General features: G+C 52.5%; 1 protein-coding gene across 5 annotated transcripts in view; it reads left to right on the top strand.

Annotated features, from left to right (window-relative positions):
* Positions 1-1936, top strand: part of NEO1 (neogenin 1) — a 172691-nt gene extending 170755 nt beyond the window's left edge. For all 5 annotated transcript variants that reach the window (XM_056128702.1, XM_056128703.1, XM_056128700.1 and 2 more), the window contains 2 exons: positions 389-525; positions 1167-1936. In XM_056128702.1, the coding sequence (XP_055984677.1) occupies positions 389-525; positions 1167-1250 (221 nt within the window). In that variant the 3' untranslated portion in view covers positions 1251-1936. The remainder of the gene's footprint in view (positions 1-388; positions 526-1166) is intronic.
* Positions 1937-19773: the final 17837 nt, after the last annotated feature.

Raw genomic sequence — 19773 nt, 5'->3', positions numbered from 1 at the left:
AAAGTCTTGGTGCTTGGTGGCCAGTGGCTTTCGCTCGGTACATCACCTTAACAGTTCTAAGGCTCCAGGTGCTTTGCCCGCTGTCTCTTTTCCACCCTCAGTGGAAAGGTAAAACAAAAAAAGTCTTCCTCCTATTAAAAGAAATCTGCCTGCAGGGGCCCTGGCGCCCCCACACGTGGAGAACTCTGAGACTCAGAGATGTTTTCCCAAGCCCTATAGAGTATTGCCTTGGCCCTGGCATTTTCTGCTCTCTGCGCCTTGTCAGGGCTGGGCCCTACACTCCATCCAGGGGGGTGTCCCTTGGCAGCCTTTGGGCCTCAGATCCCGCTGTGAGGCGTAGGGGACACTTGGACCCAACTGATGCCCGTCCCCCCCTGCACTCCCGCAGCCCTCAACCATCACCTCCACGCGGTGAAGACGGCCTCCATAGGGACGCTGGGGCGGAGCCGGCCCCCCATGCCAGTGGTGGTCCCCAGTGCCCCCGAAGTGCAGGAAACCACACGGATGCTGGAGGACTCGGAGAGTGTGAGTTCACGGCCAAAGCCTGGCTAGGGGCCCGGGATGCTACTGGGCAGGTCTGCTTGTTGGCCTGCAGGTGTGGGGTGAGCTGGGCACTGCGCAGGGGTGAATCTGCATCCTCGCACACCGCCCGGTTCTGTCTCGTGTGGCTTGTCACGCCAGCCCAGCCATGGTATTTTCCCCCTTCCTGCCCACCTCCTGCCTGCCTTTCAGTTCTGTCTTGCTGGGTTGAACTCTTCCCCAAGGTCAGCCCCGTTCCTGACCTTTCCTGCGCAGGATGCTGGAGGGGAAAGGGTCCGAGCTCTCCAAACCAAAGTCTCTTGGTTTTTCACTTCCAGCTTCGCCTCTGACATTGCTTCTTGGTGGGGCCTGAGTTCTCCCTCAAGGGAGATCCTGGGGCCCGAGAGCTGGGCAGCCAGTTGGCTGTGTCCACTACAGCGTCCAGAGCATCCACCTTTGCGGAGGCTCAGTGTGCCCGCATGGAGGGGGGGGGGGGTCACTTTGCAGAGAAAAGAAATGCTCCCCGGGGCCATATGACTGCCGTGGCGCCTGCCCCAGGCACCCGGTCTCCCACTGGCCTCCTGTCGCTGACCTCTCCCTCCCAACAGCCCCCAGCAAGCCCCGTCACGGAATTCTCTTGTCCGCAGAGCTACGAACCAGATGAGCTGACCAAAGAGATGGCCCACCTGGAAGGACTCATGAAGGACCTCAATGCCATCACGACGGCATGAGCCCTTCGGCACGGCATGACTTCCGACCCGAGTCAAGAGGCGTCTCGGGACTTAGCCTTGGCAGCAAGGACCTGTACAGAGTGCGAGAGGACCGCCCCGGGAGCACCAGCGGGCGAGCAGGCCGGGTGGCCCCAGGCCCGGACACCGCAGGGAGCCTGCTGACCCGCGCAGGACTGGGCACGGCGGGCCCAGACACGTCCAGGGAAGAGGCCAAGAAGCGCCACCGGCATTTCACTCTGTGGCCAGGCCGCGTCCTCGTGCTGCGACTGCATCGCCTTTATGGAGTGTAGACATCGGCATTTATGTACAAATTTTATTTGTGTTCTATTTTACTTTACCGAGAAGCGCTATCAGGACCCGAGGAAGTCTGGGGGGGGAGGGGGGTGGTCTCGGGTTCCGGCGGGTGGTTGGCATTTGACCACTTGTTTGAATGGAAAAGTCTTTGACTGTGTGAGTTGTTGGGGGGGGGCGGGGCTTTGTATTTTGTTTTTGTTTTTTAAATGAGTCATTGCATCCTCTACCAGCTGTCCGGTCCATCACCTGGAGGGGGGGGTGGGGAGGAAAATGTTGCATTGCTGTTTGTAAGCTTTTTTATTATTTTTTTATTCTAATTATTAAAGGCCTGCCTTTCTCCTCTCAGCACTGTGAGATTACAGATCTATTTGAATGAAATGTCACATGGCAAAGACTTGTTTTCTGTGCAGTTTCAGTATTGGGGTGGGGCAGGGAGGGGGGTGTTGGGACTAGGGATTGGAGGGGCTGCAGGAGTCCTGTGAGTGTTTCGGTCCCTGTCCTTTCTTTCAGAAGCCTGCAGAGAGCAGAAGCATCTTCATTTCCCTTTCCTGCCGTGTCCATCTCAGTGGTCACCACATTGCAACTGGAGTTTCGTTTGGATCTGGTTCGGCCCTGCTGTGCAGTCGCAGGGTCTGAGGCTCTCACTGCCCTATGGATGTCTCGGTCCAGCCCTGCTGGTCTGGGGCCAGCTGCTGCCCTCCACCCGCAGGCATGATTGGGTGAGGCAGGAACAGTCATGCCCCCCGCCTCCAACCTCACCCCTGCCTGTCGTTCTTACCACAGGGGCAGCTGGAGGGGCAAAGGGAGCTTTGTCCACACGGGCAGCCCTGCCCTCCGGGCCTCTTTCCTCCACATGCCTGAGCCCCTCCAAACCAGTGCCAGCAAGAGGGCCCCAAAGCACCCAGGAGGCCCCGCTGTCCCCAACGTTTGTTTCTAAGTAGTAAGAAGTGGGACAGTCGGAGGGACCCTGCCCTGTGCCCCCGCCCAGAGCCCCAGAGGGAGCCGGTTTCTGAGGCATGCGGAGAGGCCTTTGCCCTTGGAAAGGTGAGAGCTGGGACGGTGGCTTCACCCATTGGGTGTCACAGGACTGGCCCTCAGGCCTCACCCCCGCACCCACAGATCCACAGAAGAGGCTGCAGAGGGCACACTGGGCTCTGCGTCCAAGGGCGCCCAGAGGTTGGTGCAGCTGCCTCGCCTTTTGTCCAGAAGTCACTGCCCCATTCCAGATGTGCTCTCACATTTCTTTTCCTAGAAAGTGAACTTTGTATCCGTCATTGGGGCAGTGAGGAGTGCAGTGCTACCATCACAGGGAAGGGCGAGGGCCAGTTTCTGGACACCAGTTTCTGCCCCGAGCCCCAGACACACAGCTCGGCGCCCCCGAAACTGACCTTCCCAGAAAAATGCACGCGGTTGAGGCGTTCCCTCCCGTAACCCCTAACCCTCACCTCAGGCACCCGGAACCTGCCACAGAACTGGGGCACAGGGGTGGGGGCGGTGCTATTTTTTAATAAGATTTTCTGTGCAGAGTTGGGGGTTTTTTTTAAATGAAAAAGAAAAACTATTCTGTATTGTACCTTTTCACAACTGAATACATTTTCTTACATTTTCCTGTGATTTTTTTTTTAAACAAAACCATTGTGAGTCCTGTGATGTTTTGGTTGAGCTGCTGCCGGCGGCTTCCTGCAGGGGGGACAAATGTGTCAGCTATCTGTCGCCTGCTGGAGGGGCCGGAGGGCTGCGAGGGGTGGTTTCTGTACACACTTGTTTGGCCTTTTCTGTAGTTGATGCTGTAAACTCTATGGCTTTTTTAAAAAAGAAAAAAAAAAGAAAAAAGATTCATGTTTTTATTTGGTATTGGGAATCCAATACACTTTTTTAATCCAATCAAACGCGGTCTGGTCAGTTTTCTTCTTTCTCTGAACAGAGGATTGGGGTCCCCTGCTCCAACAGTCTCAGCCTGGCTCCATCCTGCCCTCACCGCCGGCCGGCCAGGACATGGCCGGAGCATGTCCAGCTGTCCACCGGCCTGGAGGCGAGTTGTGTCTATTGTGTCCCTGACCCTACCCCCCAGCCCGGCTGCCTGAGCAGAAGTGGCACTTGTCAGAGAAGCCACGTGACCTGGCGGCCAGGGTGGCCCTACAGACAGAGCCCCCGCGGGAGGCTGCCCCTCCCCCGTACACACACACATGCCCCTCTCCCTGTCACAGTGAAGGGCACATGTGCCAGTGTCCCTGCAGGGCTAGGACTAGCCCCTGAGCACAGCCGCGTGTCGCCCCAAAGCAAAGGGGCAACACCAGTCACTGGGGGCTAGAACCCCAGGGTCTATTCATCACAGGTTTGGGGGCTCAGCTCGGGCTCACAAGTGGCATCTGGCTGGGTCAGGAGCACACCTGGGCCTTTCAGGAACCTCCTGTCCCTTCCTGGCCTGACCCTTCATTTCGGGGGCCTCCCCTCATCCTGCTCCTGAGGGCTGCTCCGACCCCTGGGCCCCAGAACCTCCCACGGCAGCCTGTGTAACTCCTGAATCCCATCTTCCCCACTAGCAGCAGTGCTGCACTGAGCTCGGGCTGGATTTGGGGAGTCCTGGCAGTGAGGCGGGGTCGGGCCCTGGCAGTCTGCCCACCCAGAGCTCCTGCTACCCTCCGGGGACTGCGGCCCATCCAAACAGCCCGCCTGCCAGCCCCGCTCTGCCCACTAGGTGGTGCCCGCAGCCCGCGCACAGCCATGTGCGTCTTTCCCAGCCTGGATGCTCGGGACCCCCCTCCTCTCGCTCCTCTGAGTGCTGATGGGGGAGGGGCAGTTTCTAAGAGCAGCAGATGCCCTTCTGGGGGCGGGGAGTGAGTGGACGGAGACTCACGAGGATTAAGCCTGGAGTGAAGTGGAAGTTTCCTGCTCACCACTCCTGCAAACAGGGCCTCCTCGAGGGACCCACCGCCAGGACCCTCAGAGCCCAGCAACATGCTCTTGTGTCTTGGGCACGTTGAAGGCTTACAAAGACTGGGCTCCTGGCCGAGTCAGACATGACGCCTGGCCGAATCAGCCAGGGACGCCTCCCAGGCTGGTGTAGGTGAACACTCGGAGCAACACTCTCGGAAAAGGGAAATGTCCAGCTAGCCATGGTCCTGCCTGCAGTGTGGGTCAGGCAGATGAGCTCTGCCACCAGGAGCCATGGCGACCAGGATGGGGAGACCCGCTGACCATAGGAAGGGGGACACCTTGGTTTCCCAGTTGCTAACGGAGGAATTTCACCAGGGGCTGGGGCAGAGGAGGAAGACCGCTCTAAAACAGAGAAGATGAGTCACCTTTTTCATAATGTACACAAGGTGGCTGGTGCTGTGTAAAGGCCTTAAAAGTGGATGATGTGGGGTCAGAGACAGCACATCAGGTAGGGCATTTGCCTTGCACATGGCCAATCCGGGTTTGCTCTCCGGCATCCCATATGGTCCCTGAGCACCACCAGGAGTGATTCCTGGTTGCAGAGCCAGGAGTAACCCATAAGCAATGCCTGGTGAGCCCTCCCCACCCCTCCCCCTCCGAAAAAAGTGGAAGATGTTGTTCTTAAGACACATTTTTTGCTTTGGTTTGATTTTGGAGTCACACCTGGTGATGCTCAGGGCTTACTCCTGGCCCTGCACTCAGGGAACACTCCTGGCAAGGCCCAGCGAATCATATGGAGTGCCAGGGATTGAACCTAGGTGTCCCACATGCAAGGCACAAGCCCTATCCACTGCACTCTCTGACCCCTTGTTTTGTTTTAATTTGGGGTCACACCTGGCGGTGCTCAGAACTTACTCCTGGTTCTGTGGGCTCCTGGGATTATATGGGATGCTGAAGATCGAGTCAGTCCCGTGTACACAAGTGCCTTAGCTAACTGTACACGCAGTCTCTCAAGACTCCTTTTTGTTGTTTTTTGATGTTTTGGGTTTTGTTGTTTTTGTTTTCCTGGCCACACCTGGCCATACTCAGGGGTTACTCCTAGCTCCGCACATAGAAATTACTCCTGGCAGGTCTCGGGACTATATGGGATGCCAGAGATGGAACTTCAGTTGGCCACATGCAAGGCAAACGCCCTCGCCACTGTACAATCACTCCAGCCCCCTTTAAAACACTCGACTCAACTCGGGGCTTGAGTTTTAGAAATGAAGGCCTAGACCTGCAGCTCAGAAAGGGTTAAAGGGAGCTCTTGCTGTGCATCAGAGTAAGGATTTGGAATTTCCTGAAATAACCGGGAAGCAGGAGGTAGCACTGACAGCAGGTATAATTAACAAGATGGCAAAATAATGGAGGGCTATGTGGGAAGGCACCCCCAGTGGGAAATGGTCCCCCCGAGGGGCCCCAAAGGACCTTCTAAAAGGAGATGTGAGGGGTAATTTGGTGCTGTCTGTTCCCTGCGGGCCCAGGGTAAAGCCCGGACACTCCAGGGCAGCCTCACATCTGCCTGTGCACCAGCCTATGGGAGCCCCGGCTATGCCCCTAGCAGACAGACACAGCCTGGCCTGCAGGGCTCACCCATGTGGGCATTGGTCCATGAGGAGATGAATCCTAACCTGAGAGGGGATCATGGAATCCCAGGGGCATCTAGACAGAGACCTTTCAAAGGTCAAGAAATACGAATTCCATGGGGTCAGGGCCATAGCACGGCAGGGGAGGGGTGCTTGCCTTGCATGTGGCTGACCCACACTCAAACCTGACACAGCATTCAACGAGTCCCCTCCCGAGCACTGCCAGGAGTGATTCCTGAGCACAGAGTCAGGAGCAAGCCCTGAGCATTGCTGGGTGTGGCCCCCAACACACACATACACACACACACACACACACACACACACACACACAAATTTTTTTTCTCATTGTGAGTTCCAGTCAGCCTTCTCCTGATTTGAACGGCCCCTTTTGTGCTTCATTGACCTTACAGGTCTGAGTGGCACTTACTCTGCTCGTCCACTGGGGTCCCGGAACAGAGCCCTTGGATTATCTCTGTCTTCCCTGTGTCCCTGTCCCCCTGCTCCGTGCTCCGTGGCCCTGGCCATGCGATCCTGGGCCCTGTCTCCCAGGAAAGTGAACCCTGGCTGTTCCACATTCATGCCTCCATTGCCTTGCCAGGACTCGGATATTTTCAAGGATGTGCCCTTGGCCAGGCAAGTAGGAAACTTGCCTGCCTTCCACCTAGGAAGGCCCCAGCAGTTGGGAGCGGTTTTACATTCAGAGAACCAGCCCGTGTCTGAACTCTGCCACTTCTTTTGCCTCTAGTTCTCTCCCTACCTGCGGGCCCCGCCACTAGCTTTCATCTTCCCTGGGGAACTTTTGTTTGCTTTTATTTGGGGGCTATCCCCTGCGATGCTCGGGGCTCAGTTCTGGCTCTGTGCTCAGGCATCACTCCTGGAGGGCTTGGGATCGAAACTGGGCCACCAAACATGTGTGCTAGTGCCCTGGGCCTCAGTTCAGCTTTAAAGTCACAGTCTGCCCCAGTGGGGCCCCTGGCCATTCTAGGTGACATTTCTATAAACTCCCGAAAGAAACCCAGCTTAAGGGACACGCCATCCCAGCACCTACCCCGAACACTATTGTGGCTCACTAGTGAACTGGTCTGGTGAGGAAGATGGACACAGGGAGGCCGTGCCCTGTGCAGGGGAGCTGACAGTCACAGCATCTCCTGGAAGCGCGGGCTCAAGGAGGTGGGTAGTGCCACAGAATGGGTAGCGCTGGCTGAGTCTAGCACAACTAAGAGGTCCAGAAAACTGAACACAAGCCTGAAGAGCCTCAGAGGCTGAGGTGGGAGGGAGAAGGGGTTGCTCCTGAGAATGGGACCCCAGAGAAATCAACCTCTCAGTAGAGGTGACAAATTAAATATAGCTTCTGATTTATCTTGACATGTATTATGGAATGTTGTTTCCATCCTGGCTGGAGCGATAGCACAGCGGGGAAGGCGTTTGCCTGGCACGCAGCCAACGTGGCCGACCCGGGTTCGATTCCTCCGCCCCTCTGGGAGAGCCTCACAAGCTACAAAGAGTATCTCGCCCACCCGGCAAAGCCTGGCAAGCTACCTGTGACGTATTCAATATGCCAGAAACAGTAACAACAAGTCTCACAATTTGTTGTGAGATGTTACTGGTGCCCGCTTGAGCAAATTGATGAACAACGGGAGCACAGTGCTATGATGTTGCAATTCACATTCATGAGGAATGTTGGGCTGTAGTTTTCTTCTTTGGGGGCGTTGGATAATCTGGTTTAGTCTTTTGGGTAGAGGTTAGGCCACATGCTGTGGGGCTCATGGGCCACTTCCAGTGCTGCTGGGGACCAATGTGGTGACCATGCTGGACCTTGGCCTCCTAAACAGGAAGCATGGGCCCAGTCCTGTGAGATGGACCCGAGGTCTAGTTTGGGTGTTGGACTGGCCTAGTAGGAGCCAGAGAAATAGAACAGAGGCTATGGCACTTGCCTGGCACAGAGCTCACCTGATTCTTCCCCAGCACCACATATAGTCCCTAGAGCCCTGCTAGGAGTGATCCCTGAGCACTCCTGGGTATAGCCCCCAAACTACAAACACAAAAGGCTGGTCTTGTAGAATAAAGGAAGTGTTCCCTCAAGAATTGGTGTCTGGGGGCTGGAGAGATAGCACAGCGGGTAGGGCGTTTGCCTTGCACGCGGCCGACCCGGGTTCGATTCCCAGCGTCCCATATGGTCCCCTGAGCACCACCAGGAGTAACTCCTGAGTGCAGAGCCAGGAGTAACCCCTGTGCATCACCAAGTGTGACCCAAAAAGCAAAAAAAATAAAAGAATTTGTGTCTGTTGGTCTTAAGCATATGGTAGAATTCATTAGTGAAACTAGCTGAATCTGGCCTCTTCATAGGCCATTTTGTTGCTAATTTAATCTGCTTGTACACATCTATTCAGATTTTCTTGGCCAGTTCCCTTCTGGCAGTTAGTGTTTTTTCAAGAATCTGTTTTACTTGGGTTTACTAAGTTGTCAGCATACTATCATTCTTAAAGCTCCAAATATATTCTTTTTTTTTTTAATTTTTGGGCCACACCAGTGCTGAGGAGTATCATGGCTTAAACCCAACAAGCAAAAACCCGCCCATCCCTTTTCCTCTTCATTTATTTTGTCTGGCGGCTGAGGGGACTTCCAAGTGGTACTTAGTGGGCCTGAGGGCCAGTCTCAGCAAAAAGCCCGCTCAGCCAGTGGTTCAGTGAAGGGCCCAAGTCTGAGGGCAGTGGTCCCTGCTGTGCATGGGGGTGGGATACTCAGTCCCCCTCCCCCTGGGGGTGTTTAGTGCAGGGCTGCGGCCAGCCATACTCAGGATCAGGAGACCTCATGGTATTTTACTTTATCTCTTTATCTCGGGCTTTCTTTTTATTTTCTGGGGGTTAGTAGAAATACCCTCACTTCTTTTAGTTTTGTTTTGGGGGTCACACCCAACACGAAGGGATCACTCCTGGTGGGGCTCAGAGGACCATATGGGGTAATGGGGCTCAAAGTCAGGTGGCCGCATGTAAGCAAAGTGCCCTACCCTCTGCACCATTGCTACACGCCCCACTTCACTTCTTTCTTGATGTTAGCACTTAACATCTCTGAGACATTCACACAGATCTTTGTAAAGGTATTTATTGTCTGATCAAAGAAATTGCACTGTCAGGTTTGAGAAAGGAAGGAAGGAAGGAAGGAAGGAAGGAAGGAAGGAAGGAAGGAAGGAAGGAAGGAAGGAAGGAGAAAGGAAGGAGAGAGAAAAAGGAAAGAAACAAAGAGAAAGAAGGAAAGAAGAAAAGAAGGAAAGGAAGGAAGGAAAGGAAGAAATGGAAGGAAGGAAGGAAGAAAGGAAGGAAGGAAGAAAGGAAGGAAGGAAGGAAGGAAGGAAGGAGAAAAAGGAAAGAAACAAAGAGAAAGAAGGAAAGAAGAAAAGAAGGAAAGGAAGAAAGAAGGGAAGGAAGGAAGGAAGGAAGGAAGGAAGGAGAAAGGAAGGAGAGAGAAAAAGGAAAGAAACAAAGAGAAAGAAGGAAAGAAGAAAAGAAGGAAAGGAAGGAAGGAAAGGAAGAAATGGAAGGAAGGAAGGAAGGAAGGAAGGAAGGAAGGAAGGAAGGAAGGAAGGAAGGGGAAGGAAGGAAGGAAGGGGAAGGAAGGAAGGAAGGAAGGAAGGAAGGAAGGAAGGAAGGAAGGAAGGAAGGAAGGGAGGGGAAGGAAGGAAGGAAGGAAGGGGAAGGAAGGAAGGAAGGAAGGAAGGAAGGAAGGAAGGAAGGAAGGAAGGAAGGAAGGAGAAAAAGGAAAGAAACAAAGAGAAAGAAGGAAAGAAGAAAAGAAGGAAAGGAAGAAAGAAGGGAAGGAAGGAAGGAAGGAAGGAAGGAAGGAAGGAAGGAAGGAAGGAAGGAAGGAGAAAGGAAGGAGAGAGAAAAAGGAAAGAAACAAAGAGAAAGAAGGAAAGAAGAAAAGAAGGAAAGGAAGGAAGGAAAGGAAGAAATGGAAGGAAGGAAGGAAGGAAGGAAGGAAGGAAGGAAGGAAGGAAGGAAGGAAGGAAGGAAGGAAGAGAGAGAAGGGGAAATTACTGCTTGGGATGTTTAGAAACGACAATTCAGTTTTCTTTGTTCGGGGGCTACACCCAGCAGCACTCAGGGCTTACTCCTGGCTCTGCTCTCAGAGATGGCTCCTGCTGGGTCTCTGGAAAATGTATGGGGTGCCAGGAATTGAATCTGTGTTTGCTGCATGGAAGGCAAATGCCTCACCCACTCTACTCAGACCCCTCAAAATGGCAATGCTGTCTTAGAGTCATGATTACCAAAGTGTGTGTGTGTGTGTGTGTGTGTGTGTGTGTGTGTGTGTGTGGCCCATGAAGAATGTTCTCTCAGCCAAGACTTTGGGCTACACCGTGATACTGAACATATCTACTTCATACAAAAGAATGTGCATCTTCTTTTTTTCTGTCCCTAGAAGTTTCGTGTTCTTGATACCCTCTAATATTGTTTAATTTTATTCATCTTTTTTGCTTTTTTTGGGGGGGGTACACCCGGCAATGGTCAGGGGTTACTCCTGACTCTGCACTCAGGAATTACTCCTGGTGGTGCTCAGGGGACCATAAGGGATGCCGGGGATCGAACCTGGGTCGGCCGCGTGCAAGGCAAACGCCCTACCCACTGTGCTATCCCTCCAGCCCCATCCTATTTTTTTGAAGGTTGGTGCTGGGATCAAACCCAGGACCTCATGCAGGTGATGCCGGTGCTAAACACTATCACATCCTGGACCTGAAATCCCAAGCATTTCCCCAGAGACAGCGCATGGGGAAATGTGCTTTGGACTCCCTCATCCTAGAGCCGGCTCGTTGGGTTTCCTAGAGGGTCCGTAGACCCTCTAAATGGTCAAAAGGTCACAACTTTGTTGTGAGCCAACTTTCACTCTTCTGATTGCTCTAGTTCATTTATTGTTGCTCTCATATTTGTGGTTTTTCTTTCTGCTGGTTTGGTTTAGTTTGCTTGTTTTTCCTTTTCTTTCTTTTCTTTCATGAAGCAAGATAACTTTTATTGAGCAAAACTTACTTAGGGAAAAAATGAAGTTAGAGAAGGGAGGAAGTATGGGTTTAAGAGAGAACATGGGCGGCTTTTCAGACTGGAAAAAGCAAGTAAGACAAGATACATGTTCGAGGGAGAATACGGGATTGCAAGAGCAAGAGCAAGCCTCTTTTTCCTATATTTTAACTTTTGAATCACAACTGGTGGTGCTCGGGGCTTATTCCTAGCAGTGTCAGGGATAAAATCAGGACCAGTCATGTGCGAGGCAAACACCTTACCTCCTCTTAATTCCTTCAGGAAAATATTTAGGTAATTCAGTGAGTTCAGTGGGTTTCTCTGTCTCTCTCTCTCTGTGTTTCTCTCTCTGTCTCTCTGTGTCTCTCTCTCTCTCTCTCTCACAGAAGCTTATAACTACTGCACTTTGCTGAGCACTGCTTTTACTGCATCCCTTAAGTTTTGGTATATTGTATTTTTGTTCTGTTTTGATCTTGACCAATTATCGAATGATCCTAATGGTAGCTTCCTTGACCCTTTATTCATCAGTGCGTTTGTTGGAGTCAGGGATGTGGCTCAAGTGATGGAGCAAGAGCCTCAGATGTGTAAGACTCTGGTTCAAACCCAATACCACATGGCCCCAAGGCACCACCTAGAGGGGCCTTAGCAGCAAAAATAAAATAGTTCATGTTTCTTAATTTTCCTGTATTTGTAATGTTCTTTGTTATTTATTTCTAATTTAATTCTGTGATCATGAGAAATCATACTTGGTCTGACTTCAGTTTTTTCAAATATATTGATTTGTTTTGAGAGTTGATGGTATAACTTTGCAAGTAGAAGACCCTGGGCTCAATCCCCAGCATCTACATCCCTCATAAAGGACTTTTTTTAAAGAAAATCATTTTATTTCTTTTCTTTGGAGTAGCCACATTCAGCTGTGCTCAGGGTTTACTCCTGCCTCTGTGCTCAAGAATCACTCCTGGTGGAGATCAGGGACATAGTGGGTGCAATGCGGAAGATCAAACTCAGATCAGCAATGTACAAGCCAAGTGCCTTACCTGCTGTACCCTCTGGCCCTCCAAGAGAGACTTGTTTTGTAGCCTGTAGTATCCCAGAGACACTTCTTTTTGTACTCACGGAGAACATGTAGTTTGTTATTGTTCAAAGCTGTGTTCTAACACTATTAAATCTTGTTTAAAAGATATTTTCTGGGTCCAGAGCAATAGTACAGTGAGTAGGGCATTTGCTTAGCACATGGCCAACCCATATTCAATACCCAGTACCCCATATGGTCCCCCAGTTCACCAGGAGTGATCCTTGAGTACAGAGTCAGGAGTAAGCCCTGAGAACCACCAGTAGGGCCCACCACAATCTATTTTTACTGACACTAATACTCCAGTTATCTTTGGTTAATGTCATCCTTTTATCCTACTTATATCGCTGAATAAAAATTGTCTCTGTAGACAGTAAATAATTAGAATCTATTTTAACTAAATATATAGGTATATATATCAAGAAAGTTTTGGTAAGTTGAACATTATCAAAACAAAAAGTGTTTACTCTTTGAAAGAAAATTAAAAGATAAGCCATACACACTGGGAGAAAAATACTTACAAAACATACATCTTAGAAAGGTCTAATATCCTGAATATATTATTTATAATTTAATAATAAAAAGAAAACAAACGAGCCAGTAAAAATAAACGGGTAAAGATCTGAACAGTCATTTTTACCAAAGAATACATGTGGATAGCAAATCAACAGCAGAAAAGATGCGAGAAATTCCCGTCATTATAGAAATGCAAATGAAAACCAAAAATGAACATTGCACACCCTCTTCAATGGTAAAAACAGAAGGCTGAGAATACCAAGTGTCGCCAGGATGTGGAGTGGTCCTCTCATACAATTGCTGGTGTGAATGCAAAACAGTGTTCCAGCTTTGGAAAGAGTCAGGTGGTTTCAGGGTGTGAGCTGTGTCACCATCTGGATATGAACTCGGGGTGATGGAAATCCACATCCACGTGAATGTTCATAGGAGCTTTATTTGCCATAACCCCAAGCTGGAAACAGCCCCAATGTTCATCTGTGAGTGTCTAGACAAACTGCCATTGTCCTGGCAAGGCTCTGCTTACCATAGGACACATGGCAGGGACGGGGCATCATGACGTCACTAAAGGAAGGAGCCCACACTTTATGACCGCATCTACATGAAACTAGAAAAGGCAGAACGTTGGAGACAGAAAGCACATTGCCAGGGGCCAGGCCTAGGGACAGAAGTGGAGGGACTGATGGCACAGGGACAGGAGGCATGATGGAATGTTCTAGATCTTCATTGTTGAGAAGGTGAAAGGACAGAGTGGATATGTTAAAACTCATCGAACTGTACACTGCAAACCAATGAACTGTGAGATATACAAATTGTAACTTGATAATGAATAAATATGATGAGCAGTAACCGCCAAACGCAAGGTACCAGGAATAAAGCTCATAAAATGTACAAACCTTCATGAAGAAAACTAAAAAACTGTGTGGAAAGGTTTAGCAGAGACAGTTAATGCCCAGCGTTAAAGTCACGAACAAAAAGCCCACTGGGCTGATGTGACTGTTGCCTTCGTGGCTTTACAGGTGACCCCCAACCTAAACCTTCAACGCGTTAAGGTTATGAAACCAACCCCCTTAGAACAGCCCGTCACAAACAGCCCGATGAGGCTATAAGCAGAAACCAGTCCCACTGGCACCCTTCTCTGCTTCTGCACTTTCCTGTGACTCCTGTCTGCTGAGAGTGCCCTGCCTCTGCTTTGGCCCCAAGCCCAACTGTGAGTTGAGTCCTGCTCAGATTAAACCCTTCACGCGACCCATGGGCCTTGGTCTGTCTTTCAACAGCAGCAAATACGCCATGTACCTGAGTCTCCTTAGTCACAGGGAGCAGGGACTCCTGGGGGGTGGGGGTGGGGGTGAGCAGCCACCCGGAATCCTGTCTTGACCGGGCATTGCCTCTCCACCCAGTGATGTGGAGGGTTTGAGATGACCTCAGCAGAGAGCTGGCTAGCTGGCCCGCAGGCGAGGCTTAACCTGAGCTGGAATAAACCTTCCTTGTGAGCAGTCTTTGCCAGTTTGGGCTTTTTTCTTTGGGGGCAGCAGCACTTAGAGTGACGAATACCAGGGATCTGAGCTAAGGTCTTGGTGAGCAGGGAGCATCATATCCTGTTCATCCAGAGGCAGGCAGTTTCAAATCACAATGTTCGTGTTATTTCAGACAGAAGCCCATGAGATTCTTTACGCATCTTCATAGTTTGTACAATGTACTCAGTAGTACAAAAAAAAAAAAAAAGAGGGGAGGGTGGGCAGAAGAGCTGAGCCATTGCGGAGATAAGGTGGGCAGGCAATGCCGCCAGATACCAACATGCACGATGAAGCTGGGGTGGTTCAGACAGAGGCTGAGACTGCCGGGTCGAGGACAGACAGGCGCTGGAGAGCTTCCGCACAGCCCCGGCTAGGATGGAGCCAGTGCACTGCAGATCCATAGGGTTGAGTGGTTGTACACGTGGGGCAAAGGTGAGATGAATTATGCCCTGACACTATGCCGAAATTTAGCCAAGGTCAGGTAGGTTAAGGGCTTAAATGTGAACAGCAAAACTTCACATTTTTTAGGAACTTAGAATATCTTTGTGACATCAGAGTAAAGTAGGTTTCTTAAATAAGCAAAAAAGGCACTAAGGAAGTATTAGACATTTAAGAATATATTGCTAACCTTGACCTCATTAAAATGTAAAACTTCTGCTCATTAAAGAACATATACACACACACACACAACACACACAGAGGGAGATACGAACTATAAACAGAAAGAAGATATATGCAGTATGTATAAAGAATAAAGGACTCACTTTCTACACAGATGATGTGTGTGTGTGTGTGTGTGTGTGTGCATGTGTAAAACATGAACCAAGAAGAAAAACAGTAATGGGAAATCAGGCGAAATAGCAGACAAAATCTTTTTCAGAAGAGGAAGCACGAATGGCAAATGAATATCTGAGAAACATTCAGCCTTACTGGTAATTAGGGATTTGCACATTAAAACACAATTAGCTATCACTAGACTGGGGAAAAATAAGAAAGTCTGATGTTTCCAATTATTGGCAAGAATGGGAAGCAGGAGGACGCCTCAAACGCTGCAGGTGGGAGGATAAATTGTCAGAACTATTTAAAACAGCTTGGCATTATCTTGTAAAGTGAAGATTAATTTGCTCTCTGACTCTGTTATTCCATTCCTAGATACGGGGCCTAATGATCCTTTTACACTGCACTACCAGAGCTACCAACAAGTGTCTGCAGTCGTGCTGCTTGTAATAACAAGAGCTGGGCGTCAGTGGAGGTGTCATCTCCGGAAGACACACACACACACACACACACACACACACAGGCAGAGGGTTCTGCACCACCATCTAGAGCAGTGACCATGCCTGAACTACGCCCCAAGCAGTCACAGGGTTTCAAAGTGACACGAGAGAACGAAAAAGCCAGTTACCGAAGAATTCATATGCCCCCGTGTAACATTACGTACGTGTTAAGTTCAACAGTCTACAAAGCTGACAGTGGAGGACAGGGACCCACGCCTGGGATGGCCATCCAAAGGTTGGAGCATTGAAAACACATTTCAAATCATAAAACGAACCAAAAAAAATCTGCTTCTTGTTATCACCATGCATCAGCAATTCTGAACAATGCGTATTGTCCAGAATCCTGTTCCCTCCTCCCTGCCTGCAGAGACTCTGACTCCCAAACCCCACCCTCCCCCCAGATACACAGCCAAGCCCACCGGTCAGAGCCCTCTTCTGTGAGAGGGAGGAGGTGGGGTCCCAGGGGAGCCGGATGCCTTCCGAGACCTTCCTCTCTGTCCTAGTCATTGAGCTGCTTATCATACTTGAACATTTTGCTTGTTCTCTGTGTGTATCTTGTGTGAAAAATCTCCCGTCAAGAAAAGTTGGAGAAATCCAATTGGCAGGGGGCAGGATGCGGGGCCAGGCCCTGTCCTGTGGGGCTTGGGAAGCTGCAAGCCAGAATGACAGGGTGGAAGATGCCTCTGGGAATGTGGGGCCTAACCTGAGTGGGGACATTTTGGGGGGAGGGGCTTCACCTGCAGGAGAGCCACAGATATGGAAACTGTGGGGAGTAAGGAGGTGGGCAACGTCTCAAGGTGATGCTGACGAGGAAGCTGGGGCAGTGCAGAGGAGCGGGGGCTGGGAAGGGGCCAGGGCCTGGCAGCACTGGGCGCTGGGAAGTGAAGCGGCCCCTGCCCCAGCTGACCGTCTGCTGAGGCCTGGGTGGAGGAAGCGAGGAGGCTGCAGGGGAGGATGAAGAGAGGGCTGGATAGCTGGCAGCAAGTTTGGCTGTGTGAGAAGCAGCTGCTGGGAAGAGACTTGGAGCTGTGGGGGTTATTTTTGCTTTTTTGGTTTGGGGCCATAGTTACAGTGCTCAGGGCTCAGTCCTGGCAAGCTGGTAGGATGACAGACAGTGCTGGGGATCAAAACCGGGGTCAGCCGCGTGCAAAGCAAGAGCCTGTACTATCTCTCTGGCCCTGAACTGGGAGAATATTATTAGGCATTTTAAAGTGCCCTATTTTAAAAAAAAAACCCACACACGCACACAACCCAATGTAGGGGCCGGAGAGAGCTCACAGGGGTTCAGATGCTTGCCTCGCCCCCTTTGATCTCTCACACAGACAGTTCCCTGAGCACTGCCCGGAGCACCCACTAGGCACAGAGCCGGGAGTCGTCCTCAGCACCGGAGAACGGCCTAAATGCTCCCTCCCCCCCAACACACACGCTGTAATAATATTAAAGTGATATCTGGACTTTAAAGCTTCATTCTAGTCCAGGACTGGGGGATGTTGCTTAGCAGCTGAGTACAGACTCACCCTGCATGCCTGAGGCCCTGGGTTTGATCCCCAGAACTAGAACACCCCCCAGTAAGGTGGAGCCCCACTAAGGCAGGAGGGGGCCGAGCTGAGCAGGATCCCGGAGACTAAAGCCTGGGTACAGCGGCATATCTGGAGGAGGCACACTCTAGCACAGACATCAAACTCTGGGGACAAGGTGACAAGAGCAAAGCAGGGCAAGGCTCCGACACTCACACAGGGTGCCCCCTGCCCACTCTGGCAGCTCCCACCCCCAGCCTGGGTGCCACTCATGGGCCCTGGTCTAAACTCCTGGATGTGCCCAGCTCACCAGTCAAACAGGGGTGTCGGTCGAGGGGTCCCTGTTGCTCTCTGAGCCTTGGTGTCCTTCAGCAATGGCCCCTCTGGGGTGGCTGTGCAGGTGGAATGACAGAAAAGCACAGCGGGCACCTCCTGGGTGTCCTGCACCCCCATGTTACCTCCCTGTGACCAGGAGGAGCCAGGCACCGCGGGGGTCAGGCAGTGGGTGGCATGAGTCCTGCTTTGGGGTTGGCAGCCTGGCAGTTCATCCCTCCCACCTGTCCCAAAAGGCTTCTCTGGTGGCCCCCAGGCCAGCTCCTGGCATGGGGACACCCGCCTTTCCTCAGCTGGGCTGTCCCTGAGGCAGTGCTGCTGCGTGGGCCACCGGGGGCAGTTGTCATGGGGACATCGGCCTCCCAGCTGCCTCCTTAGCAACAGGATTCCCAGACCGGTTCCCATGGCAACAGCATCCGCTCTGCCACAAGCCAGGGACTGGGTACCCCGCCTGCTCCGAGGACATCCCCTGCGTGGGAGCTCCGGGCCTGCCCCTGCCTACTCCCAGCCATGTCCACACACCTGCGGGACCACTCCACAGTCAGGAGCGAGGGAGCCGGAGGATCCCCAACTCCCAGCAGCACTCCCCACACCCCCGGACAACCCTCACTCCTGGCCCTGACAAGACCTTTGTCCCCACGTGCTCACAGCCAAAGGCCCCTGGAATGAAGCTGGCCCCTCCTGATTCAGATGGAGTTCCTGCAGAGAGCACCAAGGGAGCATAGGCAGGTGGAATGTGGTCCGGGGTCCCCTCCGCTGCACCCCTGCGTCCCGCTCTGAGGCACAGGACTCTGCCTCCCTGCTGCTTCTCACCCCCAGGACTGCGCCAAGACTCCACCCACCCCATGAGCCTTGCTGCCCCCAGCCCCAGGCCCCCAGAGAGGCAGCATCCGCAGGCATCTTAAAAATGTCAAGTCAAGGCTACATTACAGCAGTTACTTTCCTTGGTCTTAACGATGGGGCGGCGGAGGATTCCAAATATGCTTACTGGCGTCTGGCCACAGCGTGCATCCGTGTGCATGGCCACGTGTGGAAGCGGGGGCAGCCCTGATGCCAGCCCTATCCCTTTGCCCTCACCCTGCCCCTAGGACTGACGCCTGGGATCCTGCTGCCTTCCTAGGGGTGCCGGGAAGCTGCTGTAACTCCCTGCAGCAGAGGCAACTATCTAGGCCCAACTGGGCTTCCCCAGCCCAGAAGAGACCAAAGTCAGGGTCTTTCTCCCTTGAAGACCCCAGGTTCCCTTGCCACCTCCTCCCCTGGGTGACTGAACCTGCTGGCCCCTTTCTTCCCCTCGCCCTACAGTGGGGGCTGAGGGGCACAGGGGCACAACCCCAGTTCTCCGCTTCCTTCTGTCTTGGAGGTGGGGCTGCTGGGGCGCCACAAATCCAGCCCCGGTGGCCCAGAACAGGCCAATCCCCTCGGCCCACAGGTCTTCCTTCTCCCTCGGGGCCTGTGGCTCAACTCCATCCCCCTGAGCATTTGGTCCCACCTGCCCTCCTTCCCTGTCTCCCCCAACCCCAGGAGGCCCCACCTCCTGGGGGTTTGTGTCTGGGCCCAGGTGGTCATTCAACGGGTGCCAGGGGGCCTGTACGGTCGAACCTCAATCCCATTTTATGTAGGAGGCCACAGATGCAAGAACCAGAGAACGTGCCGCAGGTCACAGAGCTGTGACGGGACTCAGAGCCAGGGCCGCCTGCCCCCCAAGCCCACTCTCTTCTCTATGCTCAACTCTGCCACCCCCAGCGGGTTTCTTCTTGGTTTTGAGGTCACATTCAGCAATACTCAGCTTTCACTCCTGCCTCTGTGCTCCCTGGTAGTGCTCGGGGATTGAAGCAGGGTCGGCGGGACGCATAGCAAGCACCTTAACCTCGGTCCTCTCTCAGGACCCACTGCTCGGATTCCCAGCGGAAGGAACCTCGGCCCGGCTTCATACAGGAACTGGATCCCTGCCGTGTCTCCTGATTCTGGAAAAAGGATCCCAAACTGTTTCCTCATGTGTAAGTGTGTGTGTGCACGTGTGGGGTGGGGTAATCACGAAACACCTACCTCACTCACGGTCGAGACCGAAGGAGCCCATGGAGGTAAAGTGCTAACCCAGTGCTTGGCACCACAGACTCAAGAATTAAAATTCCCTTCACTGTGCAGACGAGGGAACTAAGGACCCAGAATTGAAGAGGGGTGCTCTCGGCCAGTGGAGAGGGGGGAGGTTGAGGAAGAGGAGAGGGGAAGGGGGAAATGAAAGATAGGGAGGTGAGTGGAGAAAGGGCAGGAGGGGTGGGGTAGGGAGGGAAGAACGGAGGGAAATGGAGGCGAGGGAAGAGGGGTGAGGGCTGGCCTGGAGCGACTGTCCCTCTGTGCAGCGAGAGGGTTTGAGATTGGGTGGGTGGGGGCTACTGCGGTCCCCCTCCCTGAGGACACCTCATTTCCTCAGGCATCGCTGGCCAGGCAGGTGGCTGGAAGGTGGCCCGGGTGTCCTGGGGACAGGGGGTGAC

This window comes from Sorex fumeus, unplaced genomic scaffold (assembly GCF_029834395.1).
Source record: "Sorex fumeus unplaced genomic scaffold, SorFum_2.1 ptg000067l, whole genome shotgun sequence".
In the NCBI taxonomy this organism is placed as follows: Eukaryota; Metazoa; Chordata; class Mammalia; order Eulipotyphla; family Soricidae; genus Sorex; species Sorex fumeus.
The sequence above is the reverse complement of the archived record's forward strand: the minus strand, read 5'-3'. Positions and strand labels throughout refer to the sequence as shown.